Genomic DNA, 15,629 nt, shown 5'->3' on the forward strand with positions numbered 1-15,629 from the left:
AGCATCCGTGTGTAGTGTTGCACTAATTCAAGGTGATGTAACTACATTATACTTTAATATAAGGGGGCAGTCAAATAAAAAGTGGACACTTACCACAGGTGGACAATGGTTGTTTCCGTTCAAAAGTAATCACCACACACTTTAAGGCATTTATTCCACTGGGTGATGAGATGATCAATTCCTGTTTTGTCGAATGTGGTCGGCTGCTAACAGATTCACAACTGCACCCAATCTTGCTCTTCCTCATTCAGCAAAAACGAACATCCACACGTCTTTCTTCAGGTCAGCAAAGATATGAAAACTAAACAGTAAATGATCCAGGCTGTACAGAGGTGATTGTAGCCTTTGTCCAATTGGAAGTGTGGGGATGAGTGTTATCGTGCAACAGAGTGATCCCGCCATACAGCATTCCTGAGCATTTTGACGTTGTGTTTCACAGTTTCTGCAAAGAATCCTCATAGTGCTTCAGATTGATTTTGGTTCCATGCTTGAGGAACTCGACAAGCAGAGACCCTCTGCAGTCTTAAGAAGATGGTCATCATTACTTTATTGGAAGTTACGTGGGCAGCTTTGGATTTCTTTGGTGGGGGAGATGTGGGATGATTCCACTGTTGGTTCTGCCTTTTGTCCTTGGACTCGAAATAGCGGCACCTCGTAAGATGATGATGACCAACTCTGACTGCAGGGGCTCTCAGCTTGTTGAGTTCCTTGAGTGTGGACCCATAATTAATGCACAGCACTATAAAGGCACTTTACAGAAACTACAACACACCATAAAGTCAGAATACCCAGGAATGCTGTCAGGTAAAATCATCCTATTGCATGGTAACCCCCATCCCACACAGCCAATCAGACAAAGGCTGTGCCTTATCGATTTGCTTGGGAAACACTGCAACATCCCCAGTAAAGCTCGGATCATTTACCATGTAGTTTTCTAATCTCTGATGACCTAAAGAAAGACATGTGGATATCAGTTTCTGTTGGATAAGGAAGTTAAAGACCGAGTGCAGTTGTGGATCCGTCTTCAGTCGACTACACTCTATGAAACAGGAATTGATCATCTCGTTTCCCTGTGGGATAAATGCTTCAGCATGTGTGGTGATTATTTTTGAATGGAACCATTCCATGGTCCCATTGTGGAAGATATTCAGTTTTGCTAGATTGCTCCTTACAGTTCCTTTTCCAGTTCTTCAAAGCCGTGTTGACACCCCTCCATCCATATAAAAGCACTATTTTTTCTTAGCTGATTATTAAAATGTGGACTGTTAAAAGCCTGCCCCTTTGCAAACTTGTGGTGAAATCCACAAAGCCGAGAAACGCTTCAAGCTGTTTCTCATTCTTGAGAGACTAACGCTTATCAATTGCTGTTAACTTTTCTGGGTCCATACCGATGCCAGATGTTGTGAGATGTGCCCCAGAAACTTATTTTCCTTTCTCACAAATTCACATTATTATTATTATTATTATTATTATTATTATTATTATTATTATCTTCTTTTTTAATTTCAATGTTGTTCCACCAGCTTGAAAAAGCAGTGAATACTTCACTCGGTAATTCACAATGTTTTCGCATTTCTTGTTCAGCTGTTAACAAACCTCTGCATATGTAGTTAACTTGTAATTCAGTTCTCTCCACAGGTCCTAGATTCAAAAAATTTTAAATGAATCTGTAAACTTCAATGTTCTGTACAGCTAGAATTGCTCTTTATTCAGGGGATTGTTCAGCTGTGTCTGTGCATTGTAATGTGTTTACATAATAAAGTTGCTTTCCGATTTAAGTGTTGTGGATGTTTACAACCTGTATTCTGAATACTCCTATACATGACAGTATTCTACAAATCACATACATTATTTCTATATTATTATTGTTGTTATTATTATTATCATTATTATTATTGAATTCTTTTTTGAGGGGGCTTATGTAATTTACATGCTATGGCTCAAGTCTGAATGTGAATATTCAATGTCTCTTAGTATTTGCCTTCTGTTTAATCATTTTGTTAACTGATACTTCTGTAGCTTCTTGGTAGCACAACATAATTCTAAATGAAAGACATAATATGTCTGATGATGGCCCTGTAAACTGGAAACTGCTTAACAAAAAAAAAAAAAAAAATTAATTCTATAGGACACACATCACATCATGTTTTTCATTTAGATTTATTTATTTAAACTAGTGGTAATTTACTATTTTTGTACTTGGCAGCCACTTTCCAAATTCAGTTATCATTTTCTACTTTTCAGAGAAACAAGATATCAGAGAAAAAGAAATATCTAATTCTACTGCTCCTCCATTGCCACATAAAAAGAGACTTTCCACAGCAGCTTCCAAACAAGAAAAAGAAGTTGAAAATCTAACAGAGAAACAGCGTTTAGCTTCTGAAAGGACTAGTGTTAGTGAGGAAAGTGTCAGCTCCAGTGTCATGACATCAGTAACGTCCACACAGAAACCTCGGATAGCAAAACTGAAAGCTATATTTGAGAGGAATCTAGGAGATCTTGAAACAACCAATCCTCCGACCAGAGTGCGTCATTCACAACAGGTCACTCGCAGCCATTCTCTCGGCGCAGTTTGTAAACCTGACTTGAAGCAGTTATCACCGAGTCGATTTGGGCAGAGTGAAACAAAGACAGTTCAGCACAATGTGAATGAACCCAAAGAAGAAAGCAGTTCCTCACACTGTTCTGGTTTTCAGCCAGCTCTTCCTATCAAACGGAGTAAGTCATTACGGGTTCTAGGTTCTTCTGATCAGTCAAAACTGTCTTTGGTTTCAGTAGGGAAAGGAAACTTGGTAAAAAGTCAAAAATTTTGTGGGAGTGAAAGTGTTAGTTCAGGAAAGTGTATTGCAACACAGCAAGCAAAAGACTGCACAGTGAATCAGAAGTCCTCAGGTACAAACATTTCACATCACTTTGAAGGATCTGAAAGACGAGGGTTGGAAACAGGGACCGTCTTTAACCAGCCGAGTTTGAATAGTTGTCCACCTAAGTTTTCAGACAGAGCAGGTGCAGGAAATGAACAGAGGCATGATGGAGGCCAGAAACTGCATGGGTTAGCAAACTCTGTGAGTGATAGAAGCAGCAGTTTGGAATGTTGCAGCACTGAGGAACTGAAGGGTAACCTAAGGAAAGTGCAAGGAATGTCAGTTAGTGGTGGTGGCGGTAGCAGCAGCAGCAGTAGTATGGAATCGGAAGCAAAAGCAGCTCTGTGGCCTCAGAATAGGTCTACATGTCAAAGCAATTTGTCTAAGACTGATTTAGATGATAGAAGAGGTTGGAAAGATAGTAAGCAGTGTGCAACAAATTTGGTAAAATATGCTGTGTGTCAACACAGAAACTCATTAAGTAGTGGACAGTCTCATGCTTCTTCAAGTGTTTATGTAAAGCCAGTGAACCAAGGACTTTATGGTGAAATTCAGAAGAAGGTATCTAGCATTGTAACAGGACTCGGCGTAAGGGAAAGAAGGAATAGCTTCAGACAAGCTGTCAGCACTGATAAGGTATCTGGCTCAGATACACGTTGTGTAAAATGTTGTGAAAGTGATAGTGTGTGGTCAAAAAGTGATATACAGGTTCGTGATGCTAAAACTCTTTCAGATAGGCAGGAAAGTAATTCCAAAGTGTTAATTCAGAGTGATTTGGTGCAGGGTGCCAAAATCTACTCTAATCTCTCCCCACATTCTCATGCAGATGCTGTACACCCAGTGGTCCAGGATGAAAGGGGAGAAAGAAGTGCTCGAGCAGGAGGGCCACAGCCTCATAATTCACAAAACAAAATTAAGTGTTCATCAGTTAGGACTGAAAAAAATCCAGTGAATTGCTGTAGTGAAGCGGTAAACAGAAAATGTATCCATCAAAGAGCTGAAGAACAAAGAGTGGCCAAACCTGTGAAAGAAAGCAAAATATCACCTCATGTTTGCAGGGATGAAAAAGTTTCTTGTGTCATGTGTGAACCAGAGGGCAGAAATCAACACAGGAAGGTAGAAAGCACATACTCAAAATACAGCAGAATATTGCCTGTTGGGAGGAAACTTTCTCAACCAGCATGGGCGAATCATGAACAGTTGACTTCAAGTGTCATTAGGGACAGTAGCAGTAGTGGAAGTAGATTGGATCCTCAGCAGTCTCATTATTTACACGATATGAAACCTGAACTGACTGTTTCAGCAAAACCATCTTTTGTCCCTCAGACTGAAAGATACGATGACATAGTTACAAATCGTGTGTCTTCAAGTGACGTGAGCTACCATAAGGGGTTCCTAAACAAACCAGTACCACCTCCTAGTAAACAAAAACCTACCTCGGTTAGCAAAACTATAAGAGGGAACAGTGCTTCGAAAAATGAAAGAGAACCGTGCCCAGGACAAAGTAGCGCTTCAGCCAGTGCACAGTTCTTTGGTGAGCAGAGTACTGTAGGAAGTGATAGTGTGTTTGTTAAGAATGTAGATGTTAGTCAGCAACAAACTCAGCATGTGGATAGGTTAGTGAGAAGAACAGTTTGCAAAGAAAGGGAAGAAGGGAACTCCAAATTATTAGCAGCAACAGACAGCCAGCCATTTGCAAGAAATTTGGCCCAAAGCAGTGGACCTGACTTTAAAAAGGCTACAGTAACAGTTGACCAGCACAAATATCAACACAGTAGTGGTCACGTTCCTGCACTTGGGCAAGATGAAAAGCTGTCAGCACGACACAAACATGCCTCACTGAAGGAAATCAACCGTAGTGATGATTCATTTAGCTATGGTAAGTGCCTCCTTTATTATTCATGCATGTATAATAGTATTTTCTGATTGAAAATCATTGTTATTAATTGCTTCAACAACTTAAAATATAATTCGTAGCTGTATAACAAGGATAGGTACTAAAACAAAAACACTCAGAGGATGGACTGTAATATTTGCGTATATCTGCTATACATAAACTTACACTGACTGCAAAGGTGAGAGTGTTGCAAGCATGATCCCATACACATTTATTATTAACTACTTAAGCAGTTTCTGTATATTTCTAATCTGTGTTGTTTCATTTTATCTTCGAGGTATCATTAAAATCCTTCTGCCTTTACGATTATGTCATCTTATAAGATACTTAAAATGCATCCTCAGCAAAGAATTTTGCCTAGTTCACCACTGATGTCTGTGACATAAGAGAATTGCATGACCTGGAACTTTCCATTCCTGCTAAGCTTCATGCCTTTTCTTGCTGTTTTACTGATATATCTGTTGGCTCAGAAGATGTTATGCAACTCTTTCAACATGTGTAGACAACTTATTCATTTGGCCATATGAAGTTTAATGTCAACAAATAAATTACTCATGTGAAATACACTGTTTACCTAATTTTTTTAATTGGTTGAGCATCACTGCCAGTGGCACAATTTTATTGAATATTTCATAAAACTGATAACTTATCAAGAGGAGAGTTCAGGGAGTGGGGGAACAAATAATGAAAATGTAACACTGTTGAATACCAGAATTAAAATGCCACTGAAAATAATAATAATATATGTAAAATATAGTAATGTAATTTATTTCAGAAGTCTTCATGGTGGGTAAGGAAATCATAAGATGGGTACTATGCCCTACTAGTAGGATCCATCCTAGTATTGGTCTGGAATAATTTGTAAAAACATTAATCACAATGACTGGATGAACTTAAGCAGCTTTAATCATCTTTCATACTTATCAGCTTACTTTACTAACTTACAGTTACAGCTGCAGGATCAAACATATCTAAAGTACTCCTATATGAGCAGTGTTGTCTTTTATTTCATTAATTTTAGTGAAATACATCTCCATGGTGTAATTATTAACTATTCCTACAGTTAATAGGAGGAGCTAATCTGCAGTCAGTCTTCAGCTTTGGTTTAAAACCTGAGGTTTGTCAGAAACACTGTTCAGCTCTTTTACTGAGTGAAGTGGCACAGTGGTTAGCACACTTCTTTCATATTTGGGAGAACTACTGCTCAAATCCAAGTCTGGCTATCCTGATTTAGGTTCTCTGCGATTTCTCTACACCGCTCCAGGCCTATCCTTTGAAAAAGCATGGCCAATTTCCTACTGCATTCTTGAAACATTCTGAGCTTGTGCTCTGTGTCTAATGATCTCAGTGTCATCGGAGTATTAAACCCTAATATTCCTTCCATCCTTCCTTCAACCTTGTGGAAGCCTATTGAAAATTTATATTTTAGAATATTGATCACTGTTTTGAACAATGTTTAAGATGTGCTCACAACATAAGGATTACTTCTTTGTCTTTGAGTTCTCTGAATGGATGCAGCTCTTCCTCTTAACCAAGTTAATATTTTTACATATAAATCTCACAAGTAACTGGATGTATTGTGATGTAAATGTGCAGGATGCCATCACTTTTCATAGAGGCCTATGTGAAATTCATAAATTAATGCCACATACTGCATTGTGTTCACTACTTTTGTGTGAAAAATTGTTTTGTGTTGTACTAAATTCCCCATCAGTATTATTCCATATAAAATCAACAAATTAAAGTAAGTGAAATGAACTAAGTTTTATAATATCAGTGGTGCTGACTAAATTATATTATAACCATAAAGGTAGGTGTCTTCAACTTCTGCAGCAGGCCTAGAATATGAGCCTTCCATGAAAGCTTGCCATCTGCCCCAAGCCTCACAAATTTAGTGTCTTCTGTTTTACTAATCATACCATTATTCTAGCAGAACTGGATGTCAGAATAAGTAAAATTGTGTTAACAAACTAGACGATGTGTATTTAATGGAATTAAAGAATCTGCCCCTCCACTGGCACTTGCTTGGCAGATGCTTGTCTCCAGAGCCAATTTTACCATACAGTAAAGTTCCTGGCCTCAGTTAGTAACAATAATACTTGTTTTATCTGCAAATGAAACAGGTCTAGAGTTATCTGCTATAAACATAAATGAAGGCAAGTATCTCCAGTGTGGAGCCCACTAGCACACCCCCGTTACTCTGTCTCATCCTACCTTCTTGACTGTTGTGTAACAATGTTAAACAACTTTTTACTGCTTAGTTAATACTGCAACAACTAAATGTCTCACACCAAATTCTGCCATGATCTGCAGGACATTATATAAAGCCACTGTAGGGAATGCCAAGGATAGAAGTGTGGACCTTAGTCACCTCTTGGATATCTGATACCAATTCCTCCTGCAGTTGCTATATTTTACCAAAATTGAATTGACCTCTTGGGGAGAATTCCCAAGTTGACAACTGGGGGTACATGGATGGTACTGTGTACTGACCGCCTCATATAGTAATTAGTTAGTTTCATGTTCCATGGATCTTTTGCACAATAAATTGTAATGAATCATTTTATATACTCATCACAACTTAATTTTTAAATATGGATACTTGCCAAATATTTATAAAGTAATTTCTGTTTATCTTCCTTTCTTTCTTTGTAAAATCTGCAGATTTGGGATAGTATTTCCTACCCACCACCTTTTACACATTACAGTAATAGAAATTCTTCTACAGTGTAGAGTAGTTGTCAAGGAGAAACTTTTTTAGTTTGTTTTCAAATTTTATTTTGCTATCTGTCAGACATTTTATATCCTTGGGTAAGTTATCAAAAATTTTTGTTGCAGTATTTTGTACACCTTTGTGATAAAACAGCCTTAATATGGAGTAATGGATGTCATTTTTCCTTCTGGTATTTTAATTATGTAAGGCATTGTTCCATTCAAACTGCAGTTGATTATTTACAACAAACTTCAAAGAGGGAATAAATATACTGTGAAAAAGTAGTCAATATGCCCAACTCTTTAAACAGATGTCTACAAGATGATCATGGATGTGCACCATGTATTGCTCTCGTAGCACATTTTTGAGCAATGAGGACTTTCTTTCCTAAAGATGAGTTACCCCAGAACATTATTCCATATGACATCATAAATATGTGAACTTATTGATTTGTCTCTCCCCAAGATTTGCAATGATTCTAAATGCAGATGTTGCTCAACTAAGTTGTTTTAGGGGTTAAAGAATGTGTTTTTTCCAGTTAAGTCCTCTTCAGTATTAACACCTAAGGATTTTGAAGTTTGCACCCAATTTACTATTTCCTCACCACGTGTTATATGTTGTATCTTTTTAAAATTGAGGGTTGGACCATTCACAGAAAAAAGTCAGTGATAATTTTAAGAACATTGGTTTACTATTTCTACTCTTTCTATATACATGCTTGGATTGATTACAATACTAGTGTCCTCTGCAAAAATAATTAATGTTACCAGTTGTATATTAAATGGAAGATCATTCACATATATGAGGAACAGCAGTGGACCTAAAATTGATCCTTGAGGAACTGTGTACTTGATTTCACCCTAGTCAGAATAATGTCTCCAGACCACATTGGTTGAATTACAAAGTACAACCTTCTGCATTCACTTGGTTACATATGATATTATCCACTGGTTGGCTCTAGCATCAATCCCATAAAACTTGAATTTGTGTAGAAAAATATTGTGATTCACACAGTCAAATGCCTTAAGTAGGTTGCAGAAAATACCAAGTGGCATCATTTTATTATTTAATGCTTGTAAAATTTTGTGAGTGAACATGTAAATGGCATTCTCAGTAGAACAACTCTTCTGAAATCCAAACTGTTATTTTCTGTGGATATTATTGCCAGTATGCTGTCGGCAAGGCTGACCTGGCTGCCAAAGCTCCAGAAGTTTCTAGGTTCCTTGTAAAAAACAGAATTTTGAACCTTGTGGCACCATGTGTATTGATCATTGACCATTTAAAACTGTTTCAGTCAATACTAATGTCGAAAGTAATTTTATAATGCAACATAATCCACAGGATGATTGATTGCTACCTATCACCTGCAAACGAATGGTCTCATGGAATGTTTTAATAAGTCATTGGCAGATTAGTTAGATAGTTTCATATTCCATGGCTCATTTTGCATGATTAATCGTAATCATGAGGAATGAGGAATGGATCATTTTACATTCACATTACAAATTAGTTTGTAAATATGGCTACATGCTAAACATTTATAACTGTGTGTGTGTGTGTGTGTGTGTGTGTGTGTGTGGGCGCGCACACACACACACACACACACACACACACACACACACACACACAAACTTGTGAGTCAGTAATTCCTACCCACCAGCTCTCACAGTAGTAGAATTTTTTCTAAGGAATAAAATGAGTTGTCAGGGAGAAACTCATTCAATTTGTTTTCACATTTTACTTCGCTGTCTTCAGACATACTCTTGATGTGTGTTTGACATCAGAGAGACTGGATACTACAGTGCCTGTCATGACAGTGGCATATAATACAGCAAAGCAAGACACTCCATGTTTCATAGTGTTTTTCGTGGTCTCTGGATGAAAGGCTGAAGCAGTAACAGACACTTGGTTTCTGCTTCGACCTAATGGTGCTGAAGACTGCTACATAAAACTGCTCATCGCCTAAACTGAGGAAGCAAGACTGCTTGTGCCCATATGGACCTTGTAAGCTCAGAATAAAGGACCATGGACATTATAATGCTGCACACAGACTTATAAGCTACAATCCAGGTGACCTAGTATGGACTATTATATGTGTATGGAAGTTCAGGTTATCAGAAAAATTAGTAAAGTGCTGCTTTGACCAACATTCAATGTTACATCGCTTGAGGGTCATAATCTGTTGATTCAAGGATGAGGGCTCTACACTGAGGAGACAGCCACAGAGACATTGTTCATGTCCTTCACATGAAGCCATGCCATAGTTCTCTGAGGTGTAGATCCATTGTAGGTGCTTCCAAAACAAGTTACATGAAAGTATGCTGGATAGTTGCAATGTCTCAACAGAAGTAACTCCAATGGAATGTCACAGTGACAATAAGGATGTGACAACATGACCACATCAAACATGACCACACCATCATCGTACAAATGGCCACTGATTAGATCCAGATCCAAGAAGCTATAGTTAACTCTTAAACAATGTGTTACTGGTTGCTTTTGTGTGCCCCCCCCCCCCCCCTCGACCCACACACACACACACACACACAGAGAGAGAGAGAGAGAGAGAGAGAGAGAGAGAGAGAGAGAGAGAGAGAGGGGGGGGGGGGGTTTAATCCAAGTCATTTTTGCATAACATTGTGATTGGAGGTGTGAAAAGCCACTCTCTCTGTGCACTTGGCTGATTACCCAGAGTTATCTCAGTTTATCCAGTTTGTTTGCAAACTATAATCAGCAGCAAGCTAAACCTGTGTGTGTGTGTGTGTGTGTGTGTGTGTGTCCATATTTTACATGGTTTTGCAAATTAACTCACATATACTTCATTTTAGTTCCATATGTCAAGAGTGTAGGTATTTTGCACCAATTACTTCATAATTTCTGTTAGTATTGTTGCGTGGCAGCTCAGTTCCCATCAGATGTGCTGTCAAAAAGATTTAATAGATGCTGTGTAAACATTTATTGTTTTTTTCCCTGTGTATTTTGTTGTATGCTGCAGTTGGTGATGTGGAAATCATTTTCAGTTTACAAGGGCAGTCATATCAGCATGATTCCTTTAAAAAGTACACAAACAGTTTCCTTTTCCTTTTGTGTCCAAACTGAATTGGTGCTCCAGATCTAATGATCTTGTCATCAACAATATATTAAACCCTCATTTGCTTTTCTGTAAGTTTCTGATTTACATTTCAATGACATCTATAATGAAATAAAGGGAGACATTGTCCCTTCAGTTTCCTGCATGCCCCAACATTGAACTTCTCATAATCTATCTCACCAATATGGAAGATATTCACTCATTTTGTCCAAAAAAGGGCTGCATGTGTTCACATTCAAATGGTATAATAGATATTGCCAGGAAACATGAAGAAACACATGTGGTAAAATATTGAAAACTGTTTTCTTCTTCTGTGTATCACATATTGTTTTTTAGAATTTCGTACAGAAAAATAAAATCTAGAATTTCCAAAATGGCTCTGCAGCAGCTGCTTCACTGTCTGTGCAATGTGCAGAGGTGTGCCATATTGCATAAAAATGATCCTATCCTTACATCCATGATGTTGAAGTGTGGGAATGATGTTGATGCACCAAAGGCCTTCATAGCATTTACAAGTGACGGTACAGGATCTGCAGAGCCCATCTCCTCAGAAAAAAACACGGCCCTAAATAAATGATGCTGTCAACCTACACCACACAGTTACCTGTGTAGAATGGAATGGTATCATTTGATGTGCGAGTGGATTTTCTGTTTTCCATATTCTGCAAGTCTGTGTATTGACATGCCCTTGGGGATGAAAGTTGGCTTTATCTCTCCACAAAATGTTCCATGGCCATTCATGGTCCACTTACATGTGAGCAAGAAACTCTAGAACAAACATTTGTGTTACTGGCAGGTCAGCTTTAAGTAACTCCTGAACATGGGTCTTTTGTATGACTAGCAATGATTCATAGAATTTTATGCACCATACTAACAAGGAAGTCCAGAGTTCGTTCAGTTCCCCATGCACTGCATGCTTGCACATCACTGCTCGATCCCTCCTTGAATGCTGTGGCTACATCTTCTGCTGACAGATCAATTGTTTCCCTCCCTCTATCACACTGAACTTCAAAAGAATGTGTCTTTTTCGATTTTCTTAATCGTTTTCTCTAGACCCCTGACAGAAATTTGACCGACACCTTTTTTCATATTCTTGGGTGTCTGGAACTTCTGCACCACTATTGACACACAGTCACAGTTCTTGTAAATAACTTTACCAGCAGTGCATAATCCTGCACTGAGACAGTTACACTGAGTGTCTCAGGCACAAACTGAAGAATAGCCATGTACCCCATATCTTTTGTTTTGCAAATTCTGCTGCTTAAGCGCCATCTAGTGATAATATTTTTTTATATAATGTTTCCCCCTTCTTCTATAATATTCTGTCATTCTGAGCAGAGGTTTGTTATTTACAGCCTTTTGAAACTGAACTTTTAATAATAATCATCCTGTACATTATAAATAGTAGAAGGTGTTGAATAATAACTTAGACAATTTTTAAATGATTGCATTTCAGACATATTTTAATCTTGTTCTTCTCATAAACAGTTATAGTAAGACCACCAATAATCCTATTGTTTAATTGCCCAAAACTCACCTACCTGGCAGTTCTCTATTGATGGATCACAGTGTGTCCTTATAATTCCCATAATTTTCTAAATAATTTCAGATGAGTTTTGGGACTGGCACTAACAAGACCCTCAGAAAAATATTTCCCTTCTTCTTTAATCTTATCAGGCCCATTTCATATAAAATTTCTGCCAGCAATTTGTCGATGAAAGTGGTGGCAGTGGTGTTAGTGGGAGAGTGATTTTTAAATTCATTCCTTCCATAGAATTGTGTCTTTTAACCCCCCCTCCCCCAGGTGGATGTGATGAATGAGTTGTCTGGTTTTTCTGTTAATATCGACAATTTGAAGGCTAGATTATTGTAAACATCCACGTGAGATGAGAAATGAGCTACAGAAATTAACAGCCCATTCAAATAATGAAACATATCAACTACAAGTTGAGATAATTATATCAATGAACTAAATGTATAGTGAGCTGAAGTACGAACTACAGTACACCATGAGAGTGAGCTTCCTAATCTTAGTTGTAGCTTGAATCAAAATAATCTTAATGTAGATATTAGTTACAAATAAAAGTATGAACCCAAATGTTTGACTCGAATAGTTCATTGTACTGGGCAATTAGCAGTGGAAGGGGAGCACAGGTAAGTACACATGCACTATTGATTGCCAATTGAATCTTATTTATTTATGTGTGTAATGTCTAGACTGCGTCACATAACAAACACAAGATATACAAGACATTAACCAAAATATTACATTTTACAAAGTTTACATGCTGGTTTTAGAAAGTGTTGTAGACAAACATTCAAGTTTCTAATGTATTCAGTAGAGTTTGCTGTTGTCATCAGGAACTCCTCTGCATTCCCAGGAGATGCTCAAAGTGGGCACATATGGTTGATGTGCTGTGTAGTTTGAGGTTTTGTTGTTCAGAACTACTCACAGATGGGCAAGGGCATTAGACTCTATTTGAATAGTGACCCTGTGTCTCTCACACTGTTTGTACTTACTCTGTTCAGTACAAACCAGATTTTGCATTGTTCCACAAGCCCTGGAGTACTGTTTGAAATACAAGGTATCAAGTTGTTCAGTTGTAGTGTTGGACTGAAATAATTTTAATCTATCATTCACTTATACTGCCTGCATTCTCATGGAGTTATTTTGCTGCACACAGAAAAGAGCATCTGGAATTAAGCCTGCTGTTGTTGATGGTACAGATGTTTTTATGAACTGGAAGGTCTTCATTCTCAGCCAGTTTATAAACTCCCTAATGGGAGTGTCATGGTGCTATGTGGCGTCTGATAGGAAGTCAGAAAGTGTGAATGTTTCTGGACATTCCTGTGATAACGCACATGGTCCGATTTAGCTGTGCACCAACAAATCTGATGTAATCACTGTTAAGCCAAAATGAAGGTACACCAGCTCTAGGACAGTTCAGTGTGTATGCTGGTGAACTAAATGTTATTCTATAGAAATTCTGTATGATATTATTTTTCTGAATCTGGCAGCCATTCTATCCAAGTCCTTTCTGAAGAGGAGTATGCATATGAAGTGATTTAAAGTGAAATGACCACATGAAACTAATCATAGTTATGGCAGATGACAGACTGAGGTTCATTGGAAGAATCCTCAGGAAATATATCCCACCCACAAAAGCGGTAGCTTACAAAACCCTCATTCGATAATTGCTTGAATATTGCTCATCAGTCCGGGATCTGTGCCAGATTGAATTGATAGAGGAAATCGAGAAGATCCAAAGGAGGACAGCACATTTTGTTACAGGTTTATTTAGTAAACATGAAAGCAACACAGAGACACTCAGCCAGTTCCAGTGGCAGTTACTACAAGAGGGGTGTTCTGCATCCTAGTGTGGTTTACTTTTGAAGTTCTGAGAGCATACCTTCCTAGAAGAGTCAACCACATATTAAACCATTATATTACTTCTTCCCATATATAACTCGTTAAAATACCAATAAGGTAAAATCAGAGATATTTGATCTCGCACGGAGACTTACCTGCAATCTTGCTTCCCACAAACCATTTGCTGCTGGAACAGAAAAAGGAGGAAATGCCCTCTACTACACATCATAAGATGATTTTCAGAATATAGATGTAGATGAAGTGGGATATTTTATCTAGTACAACTCCAGATATTTCGGATTTTTGTTTTATGTAAGCTGTTTATTTTCAAATTAGATACAGATTTCATCATTTGTTTGTTTATAGTTGACATGGAATGTGTTTACTAGAGTATGCATAACCCCTCCCCATCCCTACCCCCCCCCCCCCCCTACCCCCTCCCCACCACACACACACACACACACACACACACACACACACACACACACACACCTTAAGGAGATGAAAGTTGGGGAAGATTATTAAGGGAAGGCAGGTCACTCAGACTGCAGCATGAGAGGGACCTACCTGTTATGAGGTTGAGGTGATGCCAAGGTGAAGGACTAGTATCAGAGAGTGTAGTTGGTCAAAGATGGTACATTGGTGAACACTGTGCCAGTGCCAGTCCAGGCATAAGGAGAGCAGACTGAGAAGTGAAGATGGACTAAGAGAATAATAGTAATAATAATAATAATAATAATAATAATGAAAAAAGGTAATAGTAATATATTATGAGAAAAGATAGGGGGAGTGATTGTACGTTGATGGAGGGTAAATCCAGGATGATGTCAGATGCGAAGATATGTTGGTGGACAAATCCCATCTAAGGAGATTGTGAAAACTGGTATCATTTTAGGGGATCCAAATGGCCTATGTGGTATAGCACTCACACAGGTTCCTTGAGTCATGCTATAGAGCACATTCAGCTACCAGATACTGGATGTCTCCCGAGACAGACATTTCTTCTGTAACCATTTGTGTACTCAGCTAGTTTAGTGACAGTCATGCCTGTATAAAATGCTTAGCAGTGGACACACATTAGTTGGTAAACAAAATGCGTCATTTTACAAGTTGCTCAGCCTTTGACATTGTAATATTTACCAATAATGTGTCTGAAGTAGATGGTAGTATGTGGATGTATGGGACAGTTTTTATAGTGGGAATGATTGTAGGGCTAGAAACCTTGTGGTAGGGATTTTGGTCTTGGTATGTCATATGATTTGACAAGCATGTTTTAGAGGTTAGAAGGGCTAGGTAAAACCACAGTGGGTGGTGTAGGGAGAATCTTAGGGACAGAGGATCTCATTTCAGGGCTTGACTTGAGAAATTCATAGGCTTGCTGGAGTAATATGTTGTAACATTCAAGGCCTGGATTGACTGGGTGACAAAGAGGTGCTTCAGAGATTGTTGGTAGTGAGAGCTGTGTTAGTCAGAGACTGAGAAGAGGATACTGCCTGAGAGATTTGTTTGTGAATAAGATCTGTGGGTAGTTGTGAGAGTAAAAGGCTTGTGAAAGGTTGTTAGTGTAAGTGTGAAGGTATTTGGTGGTGGAGCAGATACATTTGCCACCCATGTCTAGACTGTTAGGAAGGAAGTGTTTTGATTTGGAAGGGATGGCACCTGTCAGTGTGTAGCTATTGGTTTGGTTTTATATA

At 38.3% G+C, this 15,629-nt stretch overlaps 1 protein-coding gene across 1 annotated transcript in view; it reads left to right on the forward strand.

Moving 5' to 3' along the window:
- LOC126298494 (uncharacterized) overlaps positions 1-15,629 on the forward strand; it is a 132,317-nt gene that overhangs the window by 78,889 nt on the left and 37,799 nt on the right. Inside the window, exon 7 of the mRNA XM_049989830.1 lies at positions 2,245-4,743. Coding sequence (XP_049845787.1) covers positions 2,245-4,743 — 2,499 coding nt within the window. The remainder of the gene's footprint in view (positions 1-2,244; positions 4,744-15,629) is intronic.

The sequence above is a fragment of the Schistocerca gregaria genome, chromosome X (assembly GCF_023897955.1).
Source record: "Schistocerca gregaria isolate iqSchGreg1 chromosome X, iqSchGreg1.2, whole genome shotgun sequence".
Taxonomy (NCBI): Eukaryota; Metazoa; Arthropoda; class Insecta; order Orthoptera; family Acrididae; genus Schistocerca; species Schistocerca gregaria.